The following is a 19,409-nucleotide window of genomic DNA, read 5'->3' as shown; positions in this document are numbered from 1 at the left end:
CAGGCAGAGGCAGGTGGAGGCAGGTGGAGCCAGGCAGAGGCAGGTGGAGGCAGGTGGAGCCAGGCGGAGGCAGGTGGAGGCAGGTGGAGGTAGGTGAAGCCAGGCAGAGGCAGGTGGAGCCAGCCAGAGGCAGGTGGAGGCAGGTGAAGGCAGGTGAAACCAGGCAGAGGCAGGTGGAGCCAGGTGAAGCCAGGTGGAGGCAGGTGAAGCCAGGCGGAGGCAGGTGGAGGTAGGTGAAGCCAGGCGGAGGCACCAACAGGCTGTGGAGATTCTACTCATCACCGTGGATTGAGAATCTTGGTAATTATGGTCCACAAGCATTGCCTGACCAACCTCAACAATCTGGAGCACATCTGCCTAGAAACATCTGCAATAACCACTCAGACACTGTGCAAAGCTGGTACATGATCACACCCCGAAAGACCACACTAGGATGGCAGCAAAAGGAGGGTCTACTGTTAAATATTATGTTTAATTTCTGTTTTATTTTTATTACAAATATTTCCCAGCATAAAACCAATGTCAATTTACAAGAATGTATGTGTTTTTAAGGTAAATTATCAAACTGAACGAAATTCCGATGTATCATTTGCAATTCATTAGTCATTAATAGAAGATCATTGGTAAGAGGGATGGAAACTTCAGCAAGGCAGGTCATAGCTTAACCCTTGTGTTATCTTCGGGTCACATGACCCATCAGTCATTGTGACCCACCGTCGTATTGCGACAAATTTACCTCATACAAAAACAAAGTGAAGTATTTTCTTTTAACTGTCGGGCTGTCTCAGACCCCCCACATTGGAATGGTTAAAAGAAAATTATTTGTATTTGTTTTTGTATTGGGTAAAATTGGGTAAACACAACGATGGTTCGTTATGAACCTTTGGGTCATGTGACCCGAAGGCAGCACAAGGGTTAACACATTTGGAGCATAACAATGGGATGTATAAAAATATATAAATAGTATACCTAGCCTATATCCTAAAGTATGTATATTTATGTATAAATGCAAATTCTTAAATCAAACAACTACATAAAACCTTGCTGCTCCAGTCTGTCTGTTTAAAGAAGGAGGATACTGAATGAACGTTGCCTCTTTTCGACTCGCCTCTAAGCCTCCAGATAATCCCCCCCACCCCCCCACACCGGAGCACAGACACAACCCAACACCATTCCAGACGGCCTGTCGATCAGAACTAGGACATTTCCACCTGAAAGCAGAATAGCTCAAAAGCAAATGCGGAAAAAGTGGATGCCTTTTTTTTCTTTCTCTCTCTCTTTCAAATCAAACATCGATAAAACTTTGACTAACTAATTGTACTGCGGTTTTCTGACCTCCAACTAAGTGCATGAAAGCCTCCTTCAAATGACAGGTTAAATTGTATTACCAGTAACATTTTAAAGGTCTATGTGGGCACTCTGCTTTAATAAAGCAGTCCGCAATTTGTAAATGACTCCTCTTTTAGACTCCATTAAGGAAGTTGAGCGAGGAACATTTTGTCATCGGATTGGGAGCCAATGGGCACGTAATCAGGAAGTCCGGAATGCGCTTGTCACCACTGAAGGGGATAATTAATGAGATTGCCTTATGAACTGGTTAATTACTGACTGTTGGCCCCCCTGATTCTCCCCAAAGTGGAAAATTTGTTCCTCAGCCTCCATTAGTTCTTGATTGTTAGAGTAGAGTAGAAAGGGGCACAGAGAGACAGAGAGAGAGAAAGGGAGAGCGCAAGAGAAAAGCATAAATGCACACTCAATTATGCGCTAACTAGGGGTTCCATTTACTAATGGGAAACAAGTTGGTAATTAATGTTGGCAATGATGAAGCCTTTTATGAGAGAAAGTCAAAGTGCTGAGGAACTAACAACACGCTCGTCTCTGCAAACACAAAATAACATCCACACAGACGGCTCATTTTCGGAAATTGCCGTTTCACTGTCTGCAATATGGAGTCTAACAGCTGCAATGGTTAGTTAAATACAACATGAAACATTTCCTAATGCATTTTTATGATGTTTACGTGAGTTTATTCTGTATACTGGATGTACTTGGATCAGTAGTTCAGTAATATATATTGGTAATATCGTAATATTTTACAGCTTTGTACAATATTGTTGTACAAGATGATACAATATTGTAAAGTTTTGTAACATAGGCCCTGGCAAATGATGGATTTGGAAATATCAAGTCTCATGCTAGCCCAAAATCACCTCACTAAAATATTAATAAACAGTTAATACCTAATGCTTTTCATATAGACAACAGAAAACATATTCCCACCTCTATCCCAGTCCTTATACAGGGACAGGCCGGTGGCCCCGGTCACAGTCACGTTGGGTCAGTTCATTCATGACACACTGGGACAAAACACTCTCAGTCTCAGTTTCCACACAGCTCCTTGTTCTCCTGTTTGTTCATCTGCTGAGTAGCAGCCAGGCTGTGAGGGGAGAGAGGGCTTAGCCAAAGGCTGAAGGCCCAGGCAGGAGACAGGAAGGCTGGGGAGCGCCAGGACTTTTCCTCCTAGGTTTCCTCGCTGAAGCGGGGGTAATCCTCCCAGCGTGGGCCCTTGTACTCCCTCTAGGGACCTGGGACTGTATATGCTGCTTGGTGTGTGCGCGCGCGCGCGCACGCGCGTGTTTGTGTAAACGTATGCGCTTGTCTGCACGTGAGTTCTGAGTGTGTGTATGGTGTGTTTGCGTGCCTGGTGTGTGTGTGTGTGTGTTCTCCAGTGTGCCGATGCTTGTGTGTCCTGAGGTTGTGAACAGGGGCGATCCCAGGCACCTCACGGAGTGTGTGTGACACTAATTATAACGACCCGCCCCCATGTCAGTGGATGGGTCTGCTGACCCGAGGTGACCCATCCTTTCTGTCGGTAACAAAAGAGGGACTGAAAGGGTCATGAGATCACACATGTTTAAATGAACTGGGAGGGTGCTCTCATTCATGTGATCCCCACCGCGGCGAGGGGAAACAACAGGCTGGTTGTGTGGGTGATGCACAGTGGCTAAGTGTATTGATAGCCACTGGGGTGATCAGAACAAATGTTTATGTTGTTAATGAGCACTGACACAATCATATTCTACTCTTATTTTTACATAGTCAGAATGGGGTTCTGTCTAAACCAAAAACACATTTATCTTGGAGGGATTGTATTTGGGAAGTATCGACGCAAACTCATGAAGAAAAGTTAGAAGAGTTTCTACTATACACACCCGTCCATACTATCACACAACTGGTCCCTTCAATGATGTCTAATATTAAAATATCTTAAAACAGACACATCAATCCCTTGTATACATTTCTGAGCAGCGTAAGGGCCCTATAGTAGAAGAGTACTGGGACTTTTGAGTTAGAGGAATGACAGTTTCTCGTCCTGCTGTCGCCCCCCGCGCCCTGTCAGATCTCTGGAAACAGGAAGATCTGCCAGCAAGCTGCCCTCCTCAACCTCTCCTCCCTCCCCCTCCTGCTCTCCACCTCTCCTCCACCTGCTCTCCACCTCTCCTCCCTCCTCCACCTCTCCTCCCTCCCCCTCCTGCTCTCCACCTCTCCTCCACCTGCTCTCCACCTCTCCTCCCTCCTCCACCTCTCCTCCCTCCCCCTCCTGCTCCTGCTCTCCACCTCTCCTCCACCTGCTCTCCACCTCTCCTCCGTCCTCCACCTCTCCTCCCTCCTCCACCTCTCCTCCCTCCTCCTCCTCTTCCGCTGTCCCTAACCACCTCCCTCCCTGCTCCTCTCTTTCCTCATCCTCCCTCCTCTGCTACCCTCCTCCCTCCCTGTGGATTAAGTGGCTCTTGCTCGAGGCGCTTGCTGGCGCTGAGAAAAGTCCTCGCTCCCTCGCCCCTCCGCGTCTTCGCTGCCTCTGCCCCTCACCCCCCCGCGTCCTCGCTGCCTCTGCCCCTCGCGTCCTCGCTGCCTCTGCTAAATATGAGATGAAGGACCTCTCCCCCCCCCCTCTTCTTCTTGCTCACTTAGGAGGAGAAACTGACCAGCGAGAACTCAATTAGTGACATGTCTCCCTCCGTCGGGGGTCGATACGGCTGGTTGTTCAGAGGGCCTCGCAGATCACGCTGGCTATGCAGAGTGAGAGAGACAGACAGAGGAGAGAAAAGAGAGAGCGAGAGAGCGAAAGCAGAATCTGCCCCCCACACAGATTTGCTTAATTGAGTTTGAATCCCACAATTACAGAGTAATAATGCCGTTTCAATGGGCTGGTGAGAGATAGGCGGTCGCCAGGGAAGTTGCACTGTACTGTGTCTGGTGCTGCCGGCCTGCCCTCTCTTTGTGTGTGTGTGTGTGTGTTTTCCATGAGAGAAAGGAGAGAGTGTGTTAGGAAGGGAGTGTGTGAAAGTGGTGAATTTCCAGCGGACTTTGGTTAAGCAGAGATTATCGAGTCCTCGATAGGACCCCCAGGGGACTGCAGGATCAACAATGACAGAATTAATGGGCAAGGCGTGATGAGAATGTCATCGCGGCTGGGGAGCGCTGGTGGCCGTTGAGCAGTCGTCCGTAACCGACGTGATTGTGCTCTCCTGAGCACTCCGACAAGCCTTCACTTGTTTATTTGTTTGTGTTTGTTGAATGTGTTTCAGGGTGTTAGTCAGTGGGTGAGGAGTGAGTCAAGGTCGTCTTTAATAACCACAACTCTGCTTCTTCTGCCGTGCGCGTTTGGTAAAAATATACAATGTCGTATGCAAAACCTTGGTTTAGCAGCATGCTGAAATCCTGTGTCAGTGTGTACTTACAAGGTCAAACCGACAGCATTACATTAGTTACTGTAGAAATAACCATTCTACTTGGCTGCATGAACAGCTCCATGGACATTGAAAATCATATTTTATAATGTTGTATTAAATGTTCCCGATCTGCTCTTTACGCAACGTTGCTTAGTTGCTGTCACCAGATCCAAATAAATGACACCCAATGATTGGGATTATGACACACAAGCTTGACGGGTATATCTAGGGTAAAACACATACCGTATCTCTACAATGTTTTCTAGTCAGATGGCTGAGCGGTTAGGTAATCGGGCTATTAATCAGAAGGTTGCCGGTTCGATTCCTAGCCATTTCAAATGACGTGTCCTTGGGCAAGACACTTCACCCTACTTGCTTCAGGGGGAATGTCCCTGTACTTTCTGTAAGTCGCTCTGGATAAGAGCGTCTGCTAAATGTAAATGTAGTGCTACCAAGACGGACCATGTATTCAGCTACGATACAAACACAGTCTTCCCAAGCACACAAGCAGCTCCTGTGTTGACAGACATCTGTGGACTTATAAGCACTCAGCCATCAATCATTATTTGCAATAATGATGTGTCCATTTTGACACTCCAGAATCAAGTCTCAGCAAACAGCCCTTGAGAGTGGAAGCACATTGAGGGAGATGGCTTTTTCCCTGATATAATTTGTGGCCACAAATTACAAAACAGAGGCAGGTATAATGCGTGAAGTCAAGTTTGGTGAGGGAGAAAATGGAAAAATTTAGGGCTGTGTGCCACTCTAATGGATATCCTTGTAGCCTGGAGAAAATGGTGGCCAATAATGTGTCCTTAATGTCTGCCAGCAGTGTTTCAAGGAACGTATCAGAAGAAATGTCCCCTGCCATTTCTACAAGCAATCACTTAATGGGATGGGCAAATCTTGACAAAATGGACATGCACTGCTCTATTTCTGGGCTTGACAGATGGACTGAGTCTGCAACAGCTCTTGTGAGAGAGAGAAATAAAATAGGTGGAGAGAAAGAGAGAGACAGAGAGAGAGAAAGAAAGAAAGAGAGACAGAAAAAGAGAGACAGGGAGAAAGAGAGAGAAACAGAGAGAGAAAGAGAGAGATACAGAGAGAGAGAAAGAGAGAGACAGAGAGAGAGAGAAAGAGAGAGAGAAAGAGAGAGACAGAGAGAGAGAAAGAGAGAGACAGAGAGAGAGACAGAGAGACAGAGGGGGGGAAAAAGGCAACGCGCAAAGAAAAGCAAACCTTTCACAATCCATCCATCCGCCAACCCCCAGTGTGGGTTATGTTTGTGTTGCGCGTAAGTGCAGACAGTGACAGGAATTTCAATTATTTAATTAGGGCGAGAAAATGAAAAGACTTAAGTGTTGTGATTTCTACAGTGTTTCATAGATCAATCTAATGTGTGCTCACACTGGAAACCAACCAACACGGAAGAGAGGAGAGAAGGAGGGCTCCTTAAATGACGCAATTAAAATGGCAAATTAGTTTCTTGATATATTCATTTAAGTGGTTAAGTGGAAGGGTGTTCTCCCCATCCTCCATGCCGTCGTCCGTGCGAGGAGGGGAACGCGAGTCTGCCTGCTCTTATGATTAGAGTCGCCGCTTATATGCTGACAAAATGCTGAAAGCACTTGCCGTACAAATTAGTCATCCGAAGGCTTCAAAAATTCAATTCTAAAGAGTTGATTTAGGCATTTAGGCAAAGCGTGGCTTGAGCTCGAAGGATTGAGAGACATTTTTCGATAGCTTTTAGAGGCCATTTCCATCATGGGGGTTTTGTGGATTCTATGCCGTGTAGGAGAGACCCAGAGAGTGAGGTTAAATGATTCAATATTCAGCCGTCACCTTAGTATAATAAAGGAAATACAAGTTAATACATAACCAAGAAAGAATTAAAAAACGGCATCATAACTTGAGAATGGGGTTAACTATGTTTCTCTGCAACATTACGTGTTGGATATAATAAGTAAATTTTAAATAAAGATATATATATATAAAGATATGTAAAGTCTGCTTGGCATAGTAATATCTGAAAATGATGTTGGGGGAAATATTCACCTACCCAGAGCACCTGGATCAACTTAAATCACACAGTATTCCTTCAAAGTAAAAAGCAGCAGTAAACTACTGTATTGTTGTGGCTATTGGTTGTGTCTGTGCAGAGGGAACCTTCACAAAAGTTGTAAAGTCTCTTTTCTGATAACGCTGTAGTAAAGGACACTGCACTGCTAGAAATGTCTGCAAACATATAACATTAACATTAAAGGAGGGATGTGAGTGGTGAGTGGATGTTGCAAAGGGGAGGTTAAAGGTTGTTTAAATTAAATCTGTTAACATCCACTTACCCCTGAAAAGCCCTACCTCCCCCATACCAAGCATCACTTGCGTAACACCTTGTACCACTAAACCGCAATAAAATCTTACTACATCACCGTTCCTATGCAACTATAATGTTGTATTTTATGCTTACCTATGCAGTTACATGGCAGTTAATGTAACCTTAATGTAAAGTGCTAAAAATGACAATAAAAATACAAAACGATTCTTCCCCGGGCAAGATCCACGCTGACTACACCCGCACATCTTAACTACACCCATACATAAACGTGTACTTTTCATAGCAAAATTCATGTCTCAAAAGCTGGATGGATTTGAGAGAGAAGGCTTTGCTCTTCCATCACAGAGGCATATTGTCCACTTTGATGGTGCAGAGGATGATACCAAAAGCCCTCCTTGCTGCTCTGTGGAAATGGAAGAAAATAGGCGGTGGTCTATAAAAATGAAGTTAGAACTAAGTACACCACTCGCATGCCTGGGAGAGGAATCCTGTTTCCTGGGGGCATTTTGTTGTTGTCAATTGGTCTGAGCAACTTGCTGTAATGCTAGTAATGGAACTACTCTTCTCCTTTCATCTTTGGAACAAGTCTGTGTGTGTGTGTGTGTGTGTGTGTGTGTGTGTGTGTGTGTGTGTGTGTCACAAAGAGAGAAGGTCCAAAAGGAAGGAGGAAAATAAAGCATAATGGACTTAATATGGAGACAAGACAGAGGAACAACAAGCCCGTGTTGTAATTATCCAAGTGTTGAGTCCGGCCAAACATTCCGAGATGCAGAGACAGCGTACTTTGTGTTCATGTTTCATTTACATTTAGTCATTTAGCAGACGCTCTTATCCAGAGCGACTTACAGTAAGTACAGGGACATTCCCCCGAGGCAAGTAGGGTGAAGTGCCTTGCCCAAGGACACAACGTCAGTTGGCATGACCGGGAATCGAACTAGCAACCTTAGGAATACTAGCCCGACTCCCTCACCGCTCAGCCAACTGACTCCCATGTTGTGACGACATGAATGGTTTTGATGCTTAATGCAGTTTGTGTGCTTTCGGCCTTTTACTAGAGGACATTGTCATATCATCTGTCGCAAGGCCAGTTTATCTTTAAACTGAAATGTAAAAGTTCAATATCAGCCCAGAGTTTACTTCCCTTAGACATGTAAGTTATAGATAAAAAAGGGTACTTGTGCCATTGAATATTTAAATAAAGTGGAAACAGAGTGAAGAGGCATTTTAAACATGTTAAACATTACAAAGCACTTATCATTGTAAGGGACAATTTATAATTCTACAAATATTCAGAAGCCAAACAAACACCTCCAACCAAAAACGTTCTACATTGTTCAGAGGACCAAGAAAAGACTAATCTTTCCTGTGACTGTTTGTTTTGAAAATGCGTATAACCAGTAGTGGTTGAACTGCAGCTCATTTAACGCCTGGTCTGATTTGCACTATGAGCGTTTCAGCCTTCCACTTTCAATCGAAACCCTCCCGTCATCAGTATTACTTCAACCTGCCAGCGTTCAGCCGTTTCTGTTTTTTCAGCAGATTCCCAACCGACAAAACTACTCCCCTCTGATTGGCTCCCTCTCCTCTCTGGTCCTTTGTCCTTGCCCTCGTTTGTCTTTTCATCGACTCCAACGCTAGCGCCGTTAGCCTGCCTGAAATCTGCCTGTCTTGGCATTATAGGGGCCTTGTGTTTTGCCAGGCGACTCAACTTTAATACAGTCACTTAGTCTTCGTAAAAGCGGTTGATCGAGGTAAGGCTTTTCACGTGTGGTGTGTTTGGACTTTACGCAATAACATTTGCATAGGAATGAGGGATGTTTCAAATCAATTTGTCAAGGGAAAAGTTACACTCAGAGTACTTCCAAATGTGACAGAGCATCATAGAATATCTGACTTAGTCGTCGTTGTTTGTTAAAAGCCTTTCGCCAACTCTGTCCAAAGCCATCCAGTTTTCTTTCTTAATAAGCGAGTCTTAAACTAGGCCCTTTTGAATAAAAGGGCCTTAGCTTTAAAAGGTACAAATGCTCAGGAGCAACTGTATAACTGCTCGATTCATTGAAATTTTGTTGTGCAATTTTTTCATAATGTGTGACAATTGTTGCCATCATTAAGTGAAGAAGGTGTGATGAAATCTAGTGAAAATCATCCACAAATTTAAAATAACCTGTAGCTTTATTTTTATATGTATCTGTATAATCATTCTTGTATATTCTATATATCTTTTTTTATTTGTTTTGACACAATACACACTTGTGTGCTATGAACGCTAGTCTCGGCATTTAAAAGTTGAGTACTACAAGACAGTATGCATGTCAAACTTGTCCTGTACGGACAAGAACCTAGAAGTGTATATGTTGCCCTCTTCTGGCCAGGAATAATGTACATATAGTCTTCCAAGCAGAACGCTTCAGTGAGGAATGATTCAATGAGGAAATCTCGGTCCTTGGGATTCTAGACATAGCTATTGTTATTTAGGAAATTAGTAAATAGCAACTGGCAGAGAATGTCAGTGTTTCTAGCAGAGGGTGGGATTTTATGGTTCACATTAATGGAATTGCTTTGTGGGAGATGTCTGTATTGTTCCTAACATTATTGTGATCCTTGCATTATTTTGAGGTCAAACCTTTGTGCAAAACAACAAAACCTGTACAGAATTTAAAGACCTAACTACATATGTTCTCATTCATGTTCTGAATGTGTGTACGTATGTACAGGATGTGAGTATGCACACATATTTATTCATTCAGTATGAACTCTTCAAAGAACAGTCATCCATGTTTCAGACATAACAGGACCCCAAAAGAACATTTCAAAAAAATAAAAGAAAAAGAAAAAACAAGAGATGAGAAGACAGTTGGTTAGACAACACTCTTTCAGGTGGAACAATGACCAATATATGTTTCAAATATCAAAGTTGACTTTCCCCAGATCCTGGGGTTAGGGTACAAAGTGCAGTGAGCGTCAGCATCGACTGATCTCACAGAGAACAAAGTCCACTGTGGACTCGCACCTGCGACCCTTCAGCTCAACCCAGTGGAAATAATGTGTTCATTACAACGAAATTACCAACTCTTAGGTCCTCAGTCTCTGAAGAGTATGAGTGGAGAGGGAGGCAGCAACTGACCCCTGATGCTAAGTGACCTTATGTTCATGTACGTGTGTGTATATACGTGTGTGTGTTCGCAGGTGCAGGATGTACAGTTTCATGGGCGGAGGGCTGTTCTGTGCAGGCGTGGGGAACATCCTCTTGATCGTTTCCACGGCAACCGATTATTGGATGCAGTACCGGCACTCCAACAACTACATGCATCAGGGACTGTGGCGATACTGCATGCCGGGGAAATGCTTCACGCACAACGACAGCATCGGTAAGGACGTCGATGACAGGCCTGACAGGAGTGCTGTTAACCTCCAGCAGGGCAGCAACACCCTGTGCTGTTCCCCGTGCTGTTCCCCGTGCTGTGCCCCGTGCTGTGCCCCGTGCTGTGCCCCGTGCTGTGCCCCGTGCTGTGCCCCGTGCTGTTCCTGTGCTGTGCCCTGTGCTGTGCCCTGTGCTGTGCCCCGTGCTGTGCCCCGTGCTGTGCCCCGTGCTGTGCCCCGTGCTGTGCCCCGTGCTGTGCCCCGTGCTGTGCCCCGTGCTGTGCCCCGTGCTGTGCCCCGTGCTGTGCCCCGTGCTGTGCCCCGTGCTGTGCCCCGTGCTGTGCCCCGTGCTGTGCCCCGTGCTGTGCCCTGTTCCCTGTGCTGTTCCTGTGCTGTGCCCTGTGCTGTGCCCTGTGCTGTGCCCCGTGTCTCTAAACCCCCTCAGGGTGGAAGAGGCTGTGTTTGCACATCCCATGCAACATCAAAATATGTATTGTTAAGGGTGAAAGTTGACTGTCGGTATCTACGGCTTATCGAAGTGAACACCTGCGTTTGGTGCGCGTGTTGAGAAGAGAGCTTAGGTTTGTTTTCAAATGTGGGAGGAGAAGCATTTTATAATAACTGAGAAAGTGGCAGTTAAATATTTCTAATTTTAAAAAGTGTGTGGGCGGGAAGGGAGGGCAGATTTGCCGTTTTCAAAAAGAGTGTGGGACAAGTCCCACCCGTGTCCAATGAAAGCTGCACCTCTGATGTCGAGACTGACCCCAAAACACAGCATCCAAACTCTGACCTCTACCCTCACAGCACACCTGGACGCCACCCGTGCCCTCATGATCCTAGCCCTCCTGGCCTGTTTCATGGGGATCATCATCGGCATCATGGCCTTCATACACTACTCCTCCTTCGACAGGTTTGATAAAACCTTTGCTGCAGGCATACTGTTTTTCATCTCATGTAAGTTGGTCTCCACGGTTACTTGTTTTTTTTCCCCTTGAACACGTAGTAAAGCTTGTCTAAAACAAACCGAGTATATTTAAGTTTTTAACTGCCGCGTGCTGATTGGTTTTGCAGGCTTCTTTGTGTTTCTAGCGATGGCTGTGTACACTGGGGTGACGATAAACTACTACGGTAAACGCTACGGCAACTGGCGGTTCTCCTGGTCATACATCATTGGCTGGGTGTCAGTGGTGCTCACCTTCTTTTCAGGTAAGTGCAACAAAGCCAAGACAACATTGGTTGGCTGAGATGTGGTGACGTTGCACTGGGTCTGGTAAATAAAGACCGTTTCCTTGACTATACGACCACCTAAACACTGCCATTGTTGATAAACGTGTCATTCAGAATACATAGCCTCAATTTCTACATGCTTATTAATAATTAAAAGTAATTGGTCACTAGAATTCTACAGCTTTGATTCAAATAATCAATAAACATATATAACTCACCTAACTAAAACATGGTAAATAACTTAAAACCTGAACATGTGTACCAACATCTATCCTTAGACTAACGTCAATAACAAACATTACAGTAAACGGCTTATTGATTTATGTTGCCATGATGAAGTGTTTAAGTGAATGATTATGACTCAACCTGTCTCTCTCTCTCTCCAGGTATATTCTATATGTGTGCCTACAGAATGCACGAGTGTCCCAGAAACACGAACTCTCATTAGAAGACCGATATGACACCATAAGACATGTATTATGATGAGAGCAAATCAGAGTCGTCCTCTGTTTTCTAAAGTCAATATGCCCCAACTGTCTCCTGCTGGAACGGAAAGGGCTCTAGATTTTCAAATGATTCAAATAAAAACTGTTGGGGGAACCTAGTTTGTGATTTCTTTTCATTTTATATTAAATGAGCATTCCATGAAAGAATTTTGACATCTCATGATATCCATAATAACCATATACTCTCTATTGTCTATATGGAGCGCCTACATTTGTACAACCAAGCACAATAAAGTTGAATATCAAGGTTTACTGGTACAGGAATAATGAGGCTTTGCAATTATATTCAAAGTTGGAAATCGAACTCCATAATATTTTCCTGGACATATTTTCATTGTATTTCTGCAACAAAAAAAAAATCAGGTAATTACTTTTCAACAGTGTATAATTATTGTTATTGAAATCCGTAAGACTGGATAAGGACAGAAACAATTAGGCTATACGAGAATACTGGTACAAATACAATCCCTGTTGTAAAAAAAGGACACGTGCACCAATTTGGTGCACAGGGCCACGACGATATATTATTTGTTTCATAAAATCCTCAAGAATCAAAGTGGATACAGTAGCCTAAGGTAGTGTCCAGAAAAAGCTTCTTTGATATTCTTAAAAAACAAATCAAACATAGGCCTGTGTGTCGGCCTACAATCATTCAATTGAACGAGTTTTCGCTATTGACAAAGGATCAATGAATACAGTTTCACAGACAAAAAACGACTTGGTTTGTTTGAGGGTGCCACAAGCCTCTTACCGAAATATCCCACTTCAGATTGACGCACGGCCTCCCTGGATTCGAATTTTACTTGATGAAATGGCTGTTAAAAGCCGCTTAACGCCATCTTAAGAACGGATCCCATTTACTATCCGCGCAAAGACCATTTCGTCACCATTTGTTCATTTACTTTTTAATTCACCTCTAAAAGCGACTAGTTATCCCGATGTTCTCTGTAAGAGGGATTGGGGTACAGGTTGATACAACTTTTAAGCTGTCTCAATTTAGCAAAAAGACCCCTGCTTGAAACATGTTTTTGAGCATTAGCTTCATACATAGGCTACTTTTACTTTAGGCACAGAAAAAAAATATTGTATGATCAAGCACAGTCCAGTCGTCAATGTACTGGAATATGGTGCACTCGACTGGCATTCAAGTAGGCTGATAAACTGGGATAGGCGACAGGACAGTACAGTGGCACCGCTGTGCCTGGAGCTGTCATATTTCCAAGTTCATTAAACTCGTGATAAATAGTGCTTGGAGTCACTGCAAGGTGCACATCCATTTAACTTATACAAGCTCATACACATGGAGGACATGTTTTAAATTTGGCATAGTAATGTACTTTCGTGCGTAATTGAATCCAGTAATTAATTTGTTCAGTCCACCTGATGGAAATCCTGTCCTTGTGCCCAAGGACTACTACTTCCGCTTTAACATCTTCTCTAATTGCCTAATAGCATTGCAGCGAGAATTCTGCCTACATTAAGACACTTTCACATTATCTAGAGTGATTGGAAATGTGATGACAACACGATATCAACAAATTACTGCTTCCGTCGTCTAAATGGCGCATGGAGCAGCCACTTGTACTCTCCCGGATTTTAATACCAACAATTACAGCTAATTTAGGGCGGAATTACCAGATATACGTGTTATCCCCCTGCGACACATCCGTCCGAAATCACAAAATAACGCTGTGAAGAACACTGTCCCTTAACTTTCACTCGACTTGGAATAACATAAAATTTGGCCTACAAGACAACAGATTATTAAATTGGATTACTTTTTCATAAATGCAGTCTTTTTATCAAGTAACTGTCCCATCATGTCAAAAATAATTAGGCTATGCTTGAGGTCGTTGTAGCAACACATAAGAAAACGTCTTTTATAATTTTAGAAACTGTGTACGATGAAGAAAACATGTTGTAGACGACAGGAGTGTTTCAATCCAGCATCAGCTTCCATCCTCTTAACGTCCATGGAAAGGAAGCGAATGAAATCAAGTTTGACTAAGGCGCAGTTGGAAGCAACTGACTGACTCTCCTGGGAAAGGCGTTTTCAGCACCATGGCGAGCGGCCCTCCCTCTCCGTTGCCGTCACTCTAAATTAATCCATATGACACTAATTCTATTCCCCGCCCCACCGTCGTGCTATTGGCTGATTACAAATCAATTTGCCTATCTGCCACTGTCGCTATCCTTGGATAAATAGTAATCTACCTCCCACTGAATTAATAGTAGAGTAATCTACCTGGCAGTATACTCGCTGACACGCAGACTACTATCAAGCGCTTGAGACTGGAGACCGAGGCAACACGTTCGCACAACATCACCAACATTTTACGGACCCAAGTTGGTTAAAATAGTATGAATCTGAACTATACGTCTCCGGTGCCTCAGGTGCCCGTCCAGAGGTCAACGTCGTTCTTCATCGAAGATATCTTATTACACAAACCGAAGCCCCTAAGAGATGTATTTCACTCGCCGTTTTCCACCTCCCTTGCGTCCCGGATGCCTCTCCTAGAATATGGATATCCACTGATGCCCACACCGATATTGGCGCCTCATCCGCACCATCCTCTCCACAAGCCAGAGCATCACCAATACTTCTTTACATCTGGTAAGCTACGACCACTGGGCATGCATAAATAGGTCTGTTGGACGTGTTTTGTACTACCAGTGTAGATTATTTAGTGATGTTTCTAGGTTAGTATTATTTAGAGAGCAAGCACACAACAAAATACATTTGTATTGCTAATCGTCTTGCCTCACGCAATGGACTTGCAGAGTGAACATAATGCTTATAACCAGAAAACTAGGCTACGCTGAAATGGGCATAAATAAGGACTAACCAAGAAGCAATATATAAACAACACGTTGAACCAGCTGTTGTTCTGCAATTTAAAACACATGCGTAAAACTATTATGTTCTGTAGGCTATTTTACTAAGTAACACTGTCAACAAAGTCATCACTGATGGGCCTACTTAACTGTGTTAAAATAACTTTAATGAAACAAGAAAATGTACCATGCCCCTATGTACTTTTATTCAGTAGCAAAATCAACAACAAAAAATAAGCAACGTGTTTGATCTCGATTTTGTCGTCTAATAATTTTGAATTCTTTTTTTTAAGGAATGCAAATGCCGGCGTTATTTCAGCACCATCCGGATTTACCGGGAAAGCATTGCAGACGCAGAAAGGCAAGAACTGTCTTTTCTGATTCCCAATTATCTGGCCTGGAAAAGAGATTTGAAATTCAACGGTATCTTTCTACACCCGAGCGAGTGGAGTTGGCAACAGCGCTAAGCCTTTCAGAAACTCAGGTAAGAGGAATTATCTTACGGCACCATTTTGTCACCATTATGGAACCATTTGTGTCCATTAGACGGAGGGGTCTTGATGATCGTTGATGACGACGGTTAAACATTTTAAAACATTGGCCGCCTTGTTTGGAAATCAGTTTATGAAATATTCAACATTTTCCGTGCAGGTGAAAACATGGTTTCAAAACAGACGGATGAAGCATAAGAAACAGCTAAGGAAAACACAGGACGACCAGAAAAATTCTAATGACTTAGATAGATCGGTGGAAAACTCAAGCGAGAGTGAGATCAACGAAAAGGACATTAGCAAAAGGGGGATCGACGCGGACTCATACATGATCGAAGAAAACGAGGACGATGTTGATATCGAAGACGACATTTGTTCACCAGAACATTTACTATAGGCCTAATGCAAGAAAGCAATTGTTTGAAATGTAAATATTTTGTCTTTACAATATGATAGGCTATGTAATTATATATATATATATATATATATATATATATACACACACACATTGCCTTTTTAACAGAACAATTACAATATTGCAAATATTTATTCAAGCGTGTGCTTATTCAACGAACTAATTTCAATGCTTTCCTGTTATATAGGCTAGCCTATCAAATCCACCAGGTTCATATTTAAAAAATTGAGACTGCAATAGAATAAACGAGTTCTTACTATTAGATTATTATTTGTATTCTCCCTATTATTATTATTATTATTATTAGCATCATTATTGCTGTTTTATTGGCTAAAATATAGCCTATCTTAATATTTTCACCATACTGTGGTTTGTGGGTGTTTTGAATACCAATTCTTATGACAATATGTTAATCATAAACTGCACAAGTAATTTCATAAACTCAATCAGCTCTTATCATTTAATTAATTATCCTACCCCTTTGTTTTGCACTTTCGTTGAAATAATCGAAATATTTCAGGCCTACATGTACCTATCTTCATAGGCCTCGACCTGTTTTCCATTTGTAATTCAATACCTTTATTATTAAAACTTATGATACCCCATACTGAGTTATTTTCATTCTATTGTTTGAGCTACCTTTTAACTTGTAATTTTAAATACAGTTTGATAATTTTGAAAATGTTACATCTGCCTAAAGACAAACAGTAACCCAATGATCCATCTTAAAACTGAAAGGAAATATAGTCTAAAATATTGGATGTAGGATAAGCTATGTAGGCCTATTTTTCTCTTTGGTTGTATGTCAGAGAGAGGTAGAGAGAGCGTGCGTGTGTTTGATTTGTGTGTGAGTGAAACGTTTCTTTTTGTCATATACGTCAAAGGATGGAAATATTTTGACAATTAACATCGCTATTGAATGCGTCTGGCAACCGGGCATCATTATGTCAACAAAAAATATTTAGCCTATTATAGTATACAGTATAGTAGGCTATACTCTACAATATAGGCCTACTTGTTATCATTATAATGGGGCCAATGTTATATCATTGTCGTCATTATTATTATTATAAAATCTGCAGGCCTGCATAGAAGCAGGCCTGCAGGCCCTAATCATTTTCATTTTACGACTCACAGTCGTAAAATGAAGTTGTCCACGGCTGCCCGGTATACACTGAGGGCAGATTAAACGGTCTTTTATTATCATGACCCACCTGCTTGAGTCAGGACCCTCGCGCAGCGTGTGATGGAGATTTTTCTCGGAGGGTGAGAGTTAAAAGTCGTCCATGCTGTGGTGGCTCGTCCCCGCTGAGTACCCTTTTTACAGGAAGAAAAGAGGACTTAAATCATACGAAAAGAGAGACTTAGGCTAGACATAGGAAGTGACATCATGACAACGTTTGGCAGGCGAACGTTGTTTTTAAATAAGCGCATGACTAATAAAATACAAACGGAGGTTTGAATCAAGATCAGTAATGGGAGCTAATGAAATGTTCATCTTGTGCTTCGTCTAATTACCTTCAGGCTGTTCAACACAGCACACCGAGTTATAACTTAGCACAAGGAGTATAACTTAAGCCTAGCCTACTCTATAGTGTAGGAAGCCAACGAAGCTATTGTGTCAACGGCCCCCTTTCCCGGAATACGGTAATAATAATAACTTTATGTAAAAAATAAGCGCGTAATGAAAAGCCCAGTTTATGCTGAAAGACACTGTTTGTGGACTAACCTTGTAACATGTTCATGTTGTGGTGCAACACCACCTGGCCGGAAGTGACAGGAAGCAGTAGGCAAGAGGCCAATATTAACTTTATCAATAAGCTAATTCATAAAAATAAAAATTTTATAGGTCTGAATATTTTGTACATTTAATTTAGCCTCGTGTTTAGGTCCTTGTAACTGATTTAACAAGCACACTTGGCTACACCAACTTAATCCAAACGTTGGCCACGGTTTACACATTTACCATTATAGGCTCTTCAAACTATCGTCAGGAAAATCGATCAGGGAGTTCCATTGAAATGCAAACTAATGGTTTATCTTTCAAACTAAAACATTAGGCTACAGTGAGTGAATTACTGTTTATTCTATCTGGGGGGAAATTATGAAACATTCGTTTTAAGATTTTATGAGCTATGATTTGGATTTTAGAGGATTTTGTCTACCATAATTTTTTTTTTTTTTTCTCACAAATCCATGGGCAGCCGTGACCATAGCTGGGGATTGATCTGTCATAGCCTACCACGGAGAGCACCAGTAACGAGGCACGTGCTGATTTAAGAAACCCGGCCTGTTCTGTACAGCGTAATTCAACATTACTGGACTGCAGCTCCCGCAGAAAAAGTCCCGTTAACGTCTACAAAATAAATAATAAAAACTCTTCTACTATGCTTCTAGCCATCTTTCTTCCAAGCGGAAAACGGGCCTTTTTCAGCATCGCTGCCCACTAGGAAATGTTAGGTCATCATCATTGAATTTAGGGGTTACCATATTAGTGAATATACAACTCACCTTGTCAGGCAAGCTTTTATCAAACCTCTGTCTGTGAACGTTTGCCAGGTTGTTTCCATTCATTGAGGAAGGCTAGGCCTACATTACCAGGCAATCACCTTTTCAGCCACGCTGACAAAACAGGATGTGCATCTCTCTCGGTTCATCCTTCCCTCTTTGAAAAGCAATTCATGCAATTCATGTCAAAAACGTGATTCTGATTAAGTAAGCAAAATGGAATAAAAAGCGCAGAGAAACTGAGCAGAAGGTGATCAATTAAAAGATTAAGCGTTTTGCAACACATGGACGCATCTGCATTTGGGTCTAATAGCGGGCTCGTCAGCTCATTTTCAGGGGCTTGCCGCCTACTTAAAGAGCTGCTCACATCAAAGCTTCCGTGTCGGACCCAGCTTTCCAATCTGTAGAAAGGGATGCTAATTTAGCCTCCTTTATGTGCGGCAGTGAGAGACTCCTTCAATTAACTGGATTTCTATGGCAAAAGAGGAGGGTGTAGATGCAAAGAGATTGGTCAGGACAAGCATCATTCCTCGTTCAATCAAAAGATCCGGTATTCATTACCATCCCACGCAACTGAAGCCGTTTCATTATAAACACAGGGCATCAAAGATGCCATGATGGGTTAAATAGAGACTATAATCTAATTAAAATATTAGATAGAAGTAAATAGCTCTTTGATAATGATCTAAGGGTTCTATTAAAGAAATGGGGTGCTTGAGATTGTTTATGGGGGCAAATTATCACTTTAGACTACAGACAAGTGAGGGATGACCAAATCTGCTGGGCTTCAAAGTGTAATTTTTATTTGACCCATTGGTGTCTCAGTAGCGATAGGGGGATACTGGCGGGAAACAATCAGGCTCAAGACAAAGAACACATTATTCTCGATTAACAGCGCTACCAGGTGCACAAGAGGGTGAGAGGGGACAAATTGAAATTGTGGATGAAATACCAACATGTAAATTACAGACTCATTACGAACATTAGAAGACAAAACAA

General features: G+C 42.7%; 2 protein-coding genes and 1 long non-coding RNA gene across 3 annotated transcripts; 2 read left to right on the top strand and 1 right to left on the bottom strand.

Annotated features, from left to right (window-relative positions):
• The first annotated feature begins 10,261 nt into the window (after positions 1-10,261).
• lim2.1 (lens intrinsic membrane protein 2.1) lies at positions 10,262-12,103 on the top strand. The gene is made up of 4 exons (XM_067229163.1): positions 10,262-10,436; positions 11,233-11,382; positions 11,500-11,634; positions 12,042-12,103. The coding sequence occupies exons 1-4, from the start codon at positions 10,262-10,264 to the stop codon at positions 12,101-12,103; spliced, it is 522 nt and encodes a 173-aa protein (XP_067085264.1).
• Positions 12,104-12,420: 317 nt separating this feature from the next.
• Positions 12,421-18,521, bottom strand: LOC136933826 (uncharacterized). The gene is made up of 3 exons (XR_010874845.1): positions 18,414-18,521; positions 17,117-17,219; positions 12,421-12,503 (listed from the first exon to the last, which is right to left on the bottom strand). It is a non-coding gene; the product is annotated as an uncharacterized lncRNA (long non-coding RNA).
• On the top strand, positions 14,523-15,884 carry bsx (brain-specific homeobox). The gene is made up of 3 exons (XM_067229307.1): positions 14,523-14,775; positions 15,290-15,480; positions 15,648-15,884. The coding sequence occupies exons 1-3, from the start codon at positions 14,523-14,525 to the stop codon at positions 15,882-15,884; spliced, it is 681 nt and encodes a 226-aa protein (XP_067085408.1).
• Positions 18,522-19,409: the final 888 nt, after the last annotated feature.

The sequence above is a fragment of the Osmerus mordax genome, chromosome 25 (genome assembly GCF_038355195.1).
Source record: "Osmerus mordax isolate fOsmMor3 chromosome 25, fOsmMor3.pri, whole genome shotgun sequence".
NCBI classification, from domain to species: Eukaryota; Metazoa; Chordata; class Actinopteri; order Osmeriformes; family Osmeridae; genus Osmerus; species Osmerus mordax.
This window is presented reverse-complemented; position numbering and strand designations above follow the sequence as displayed.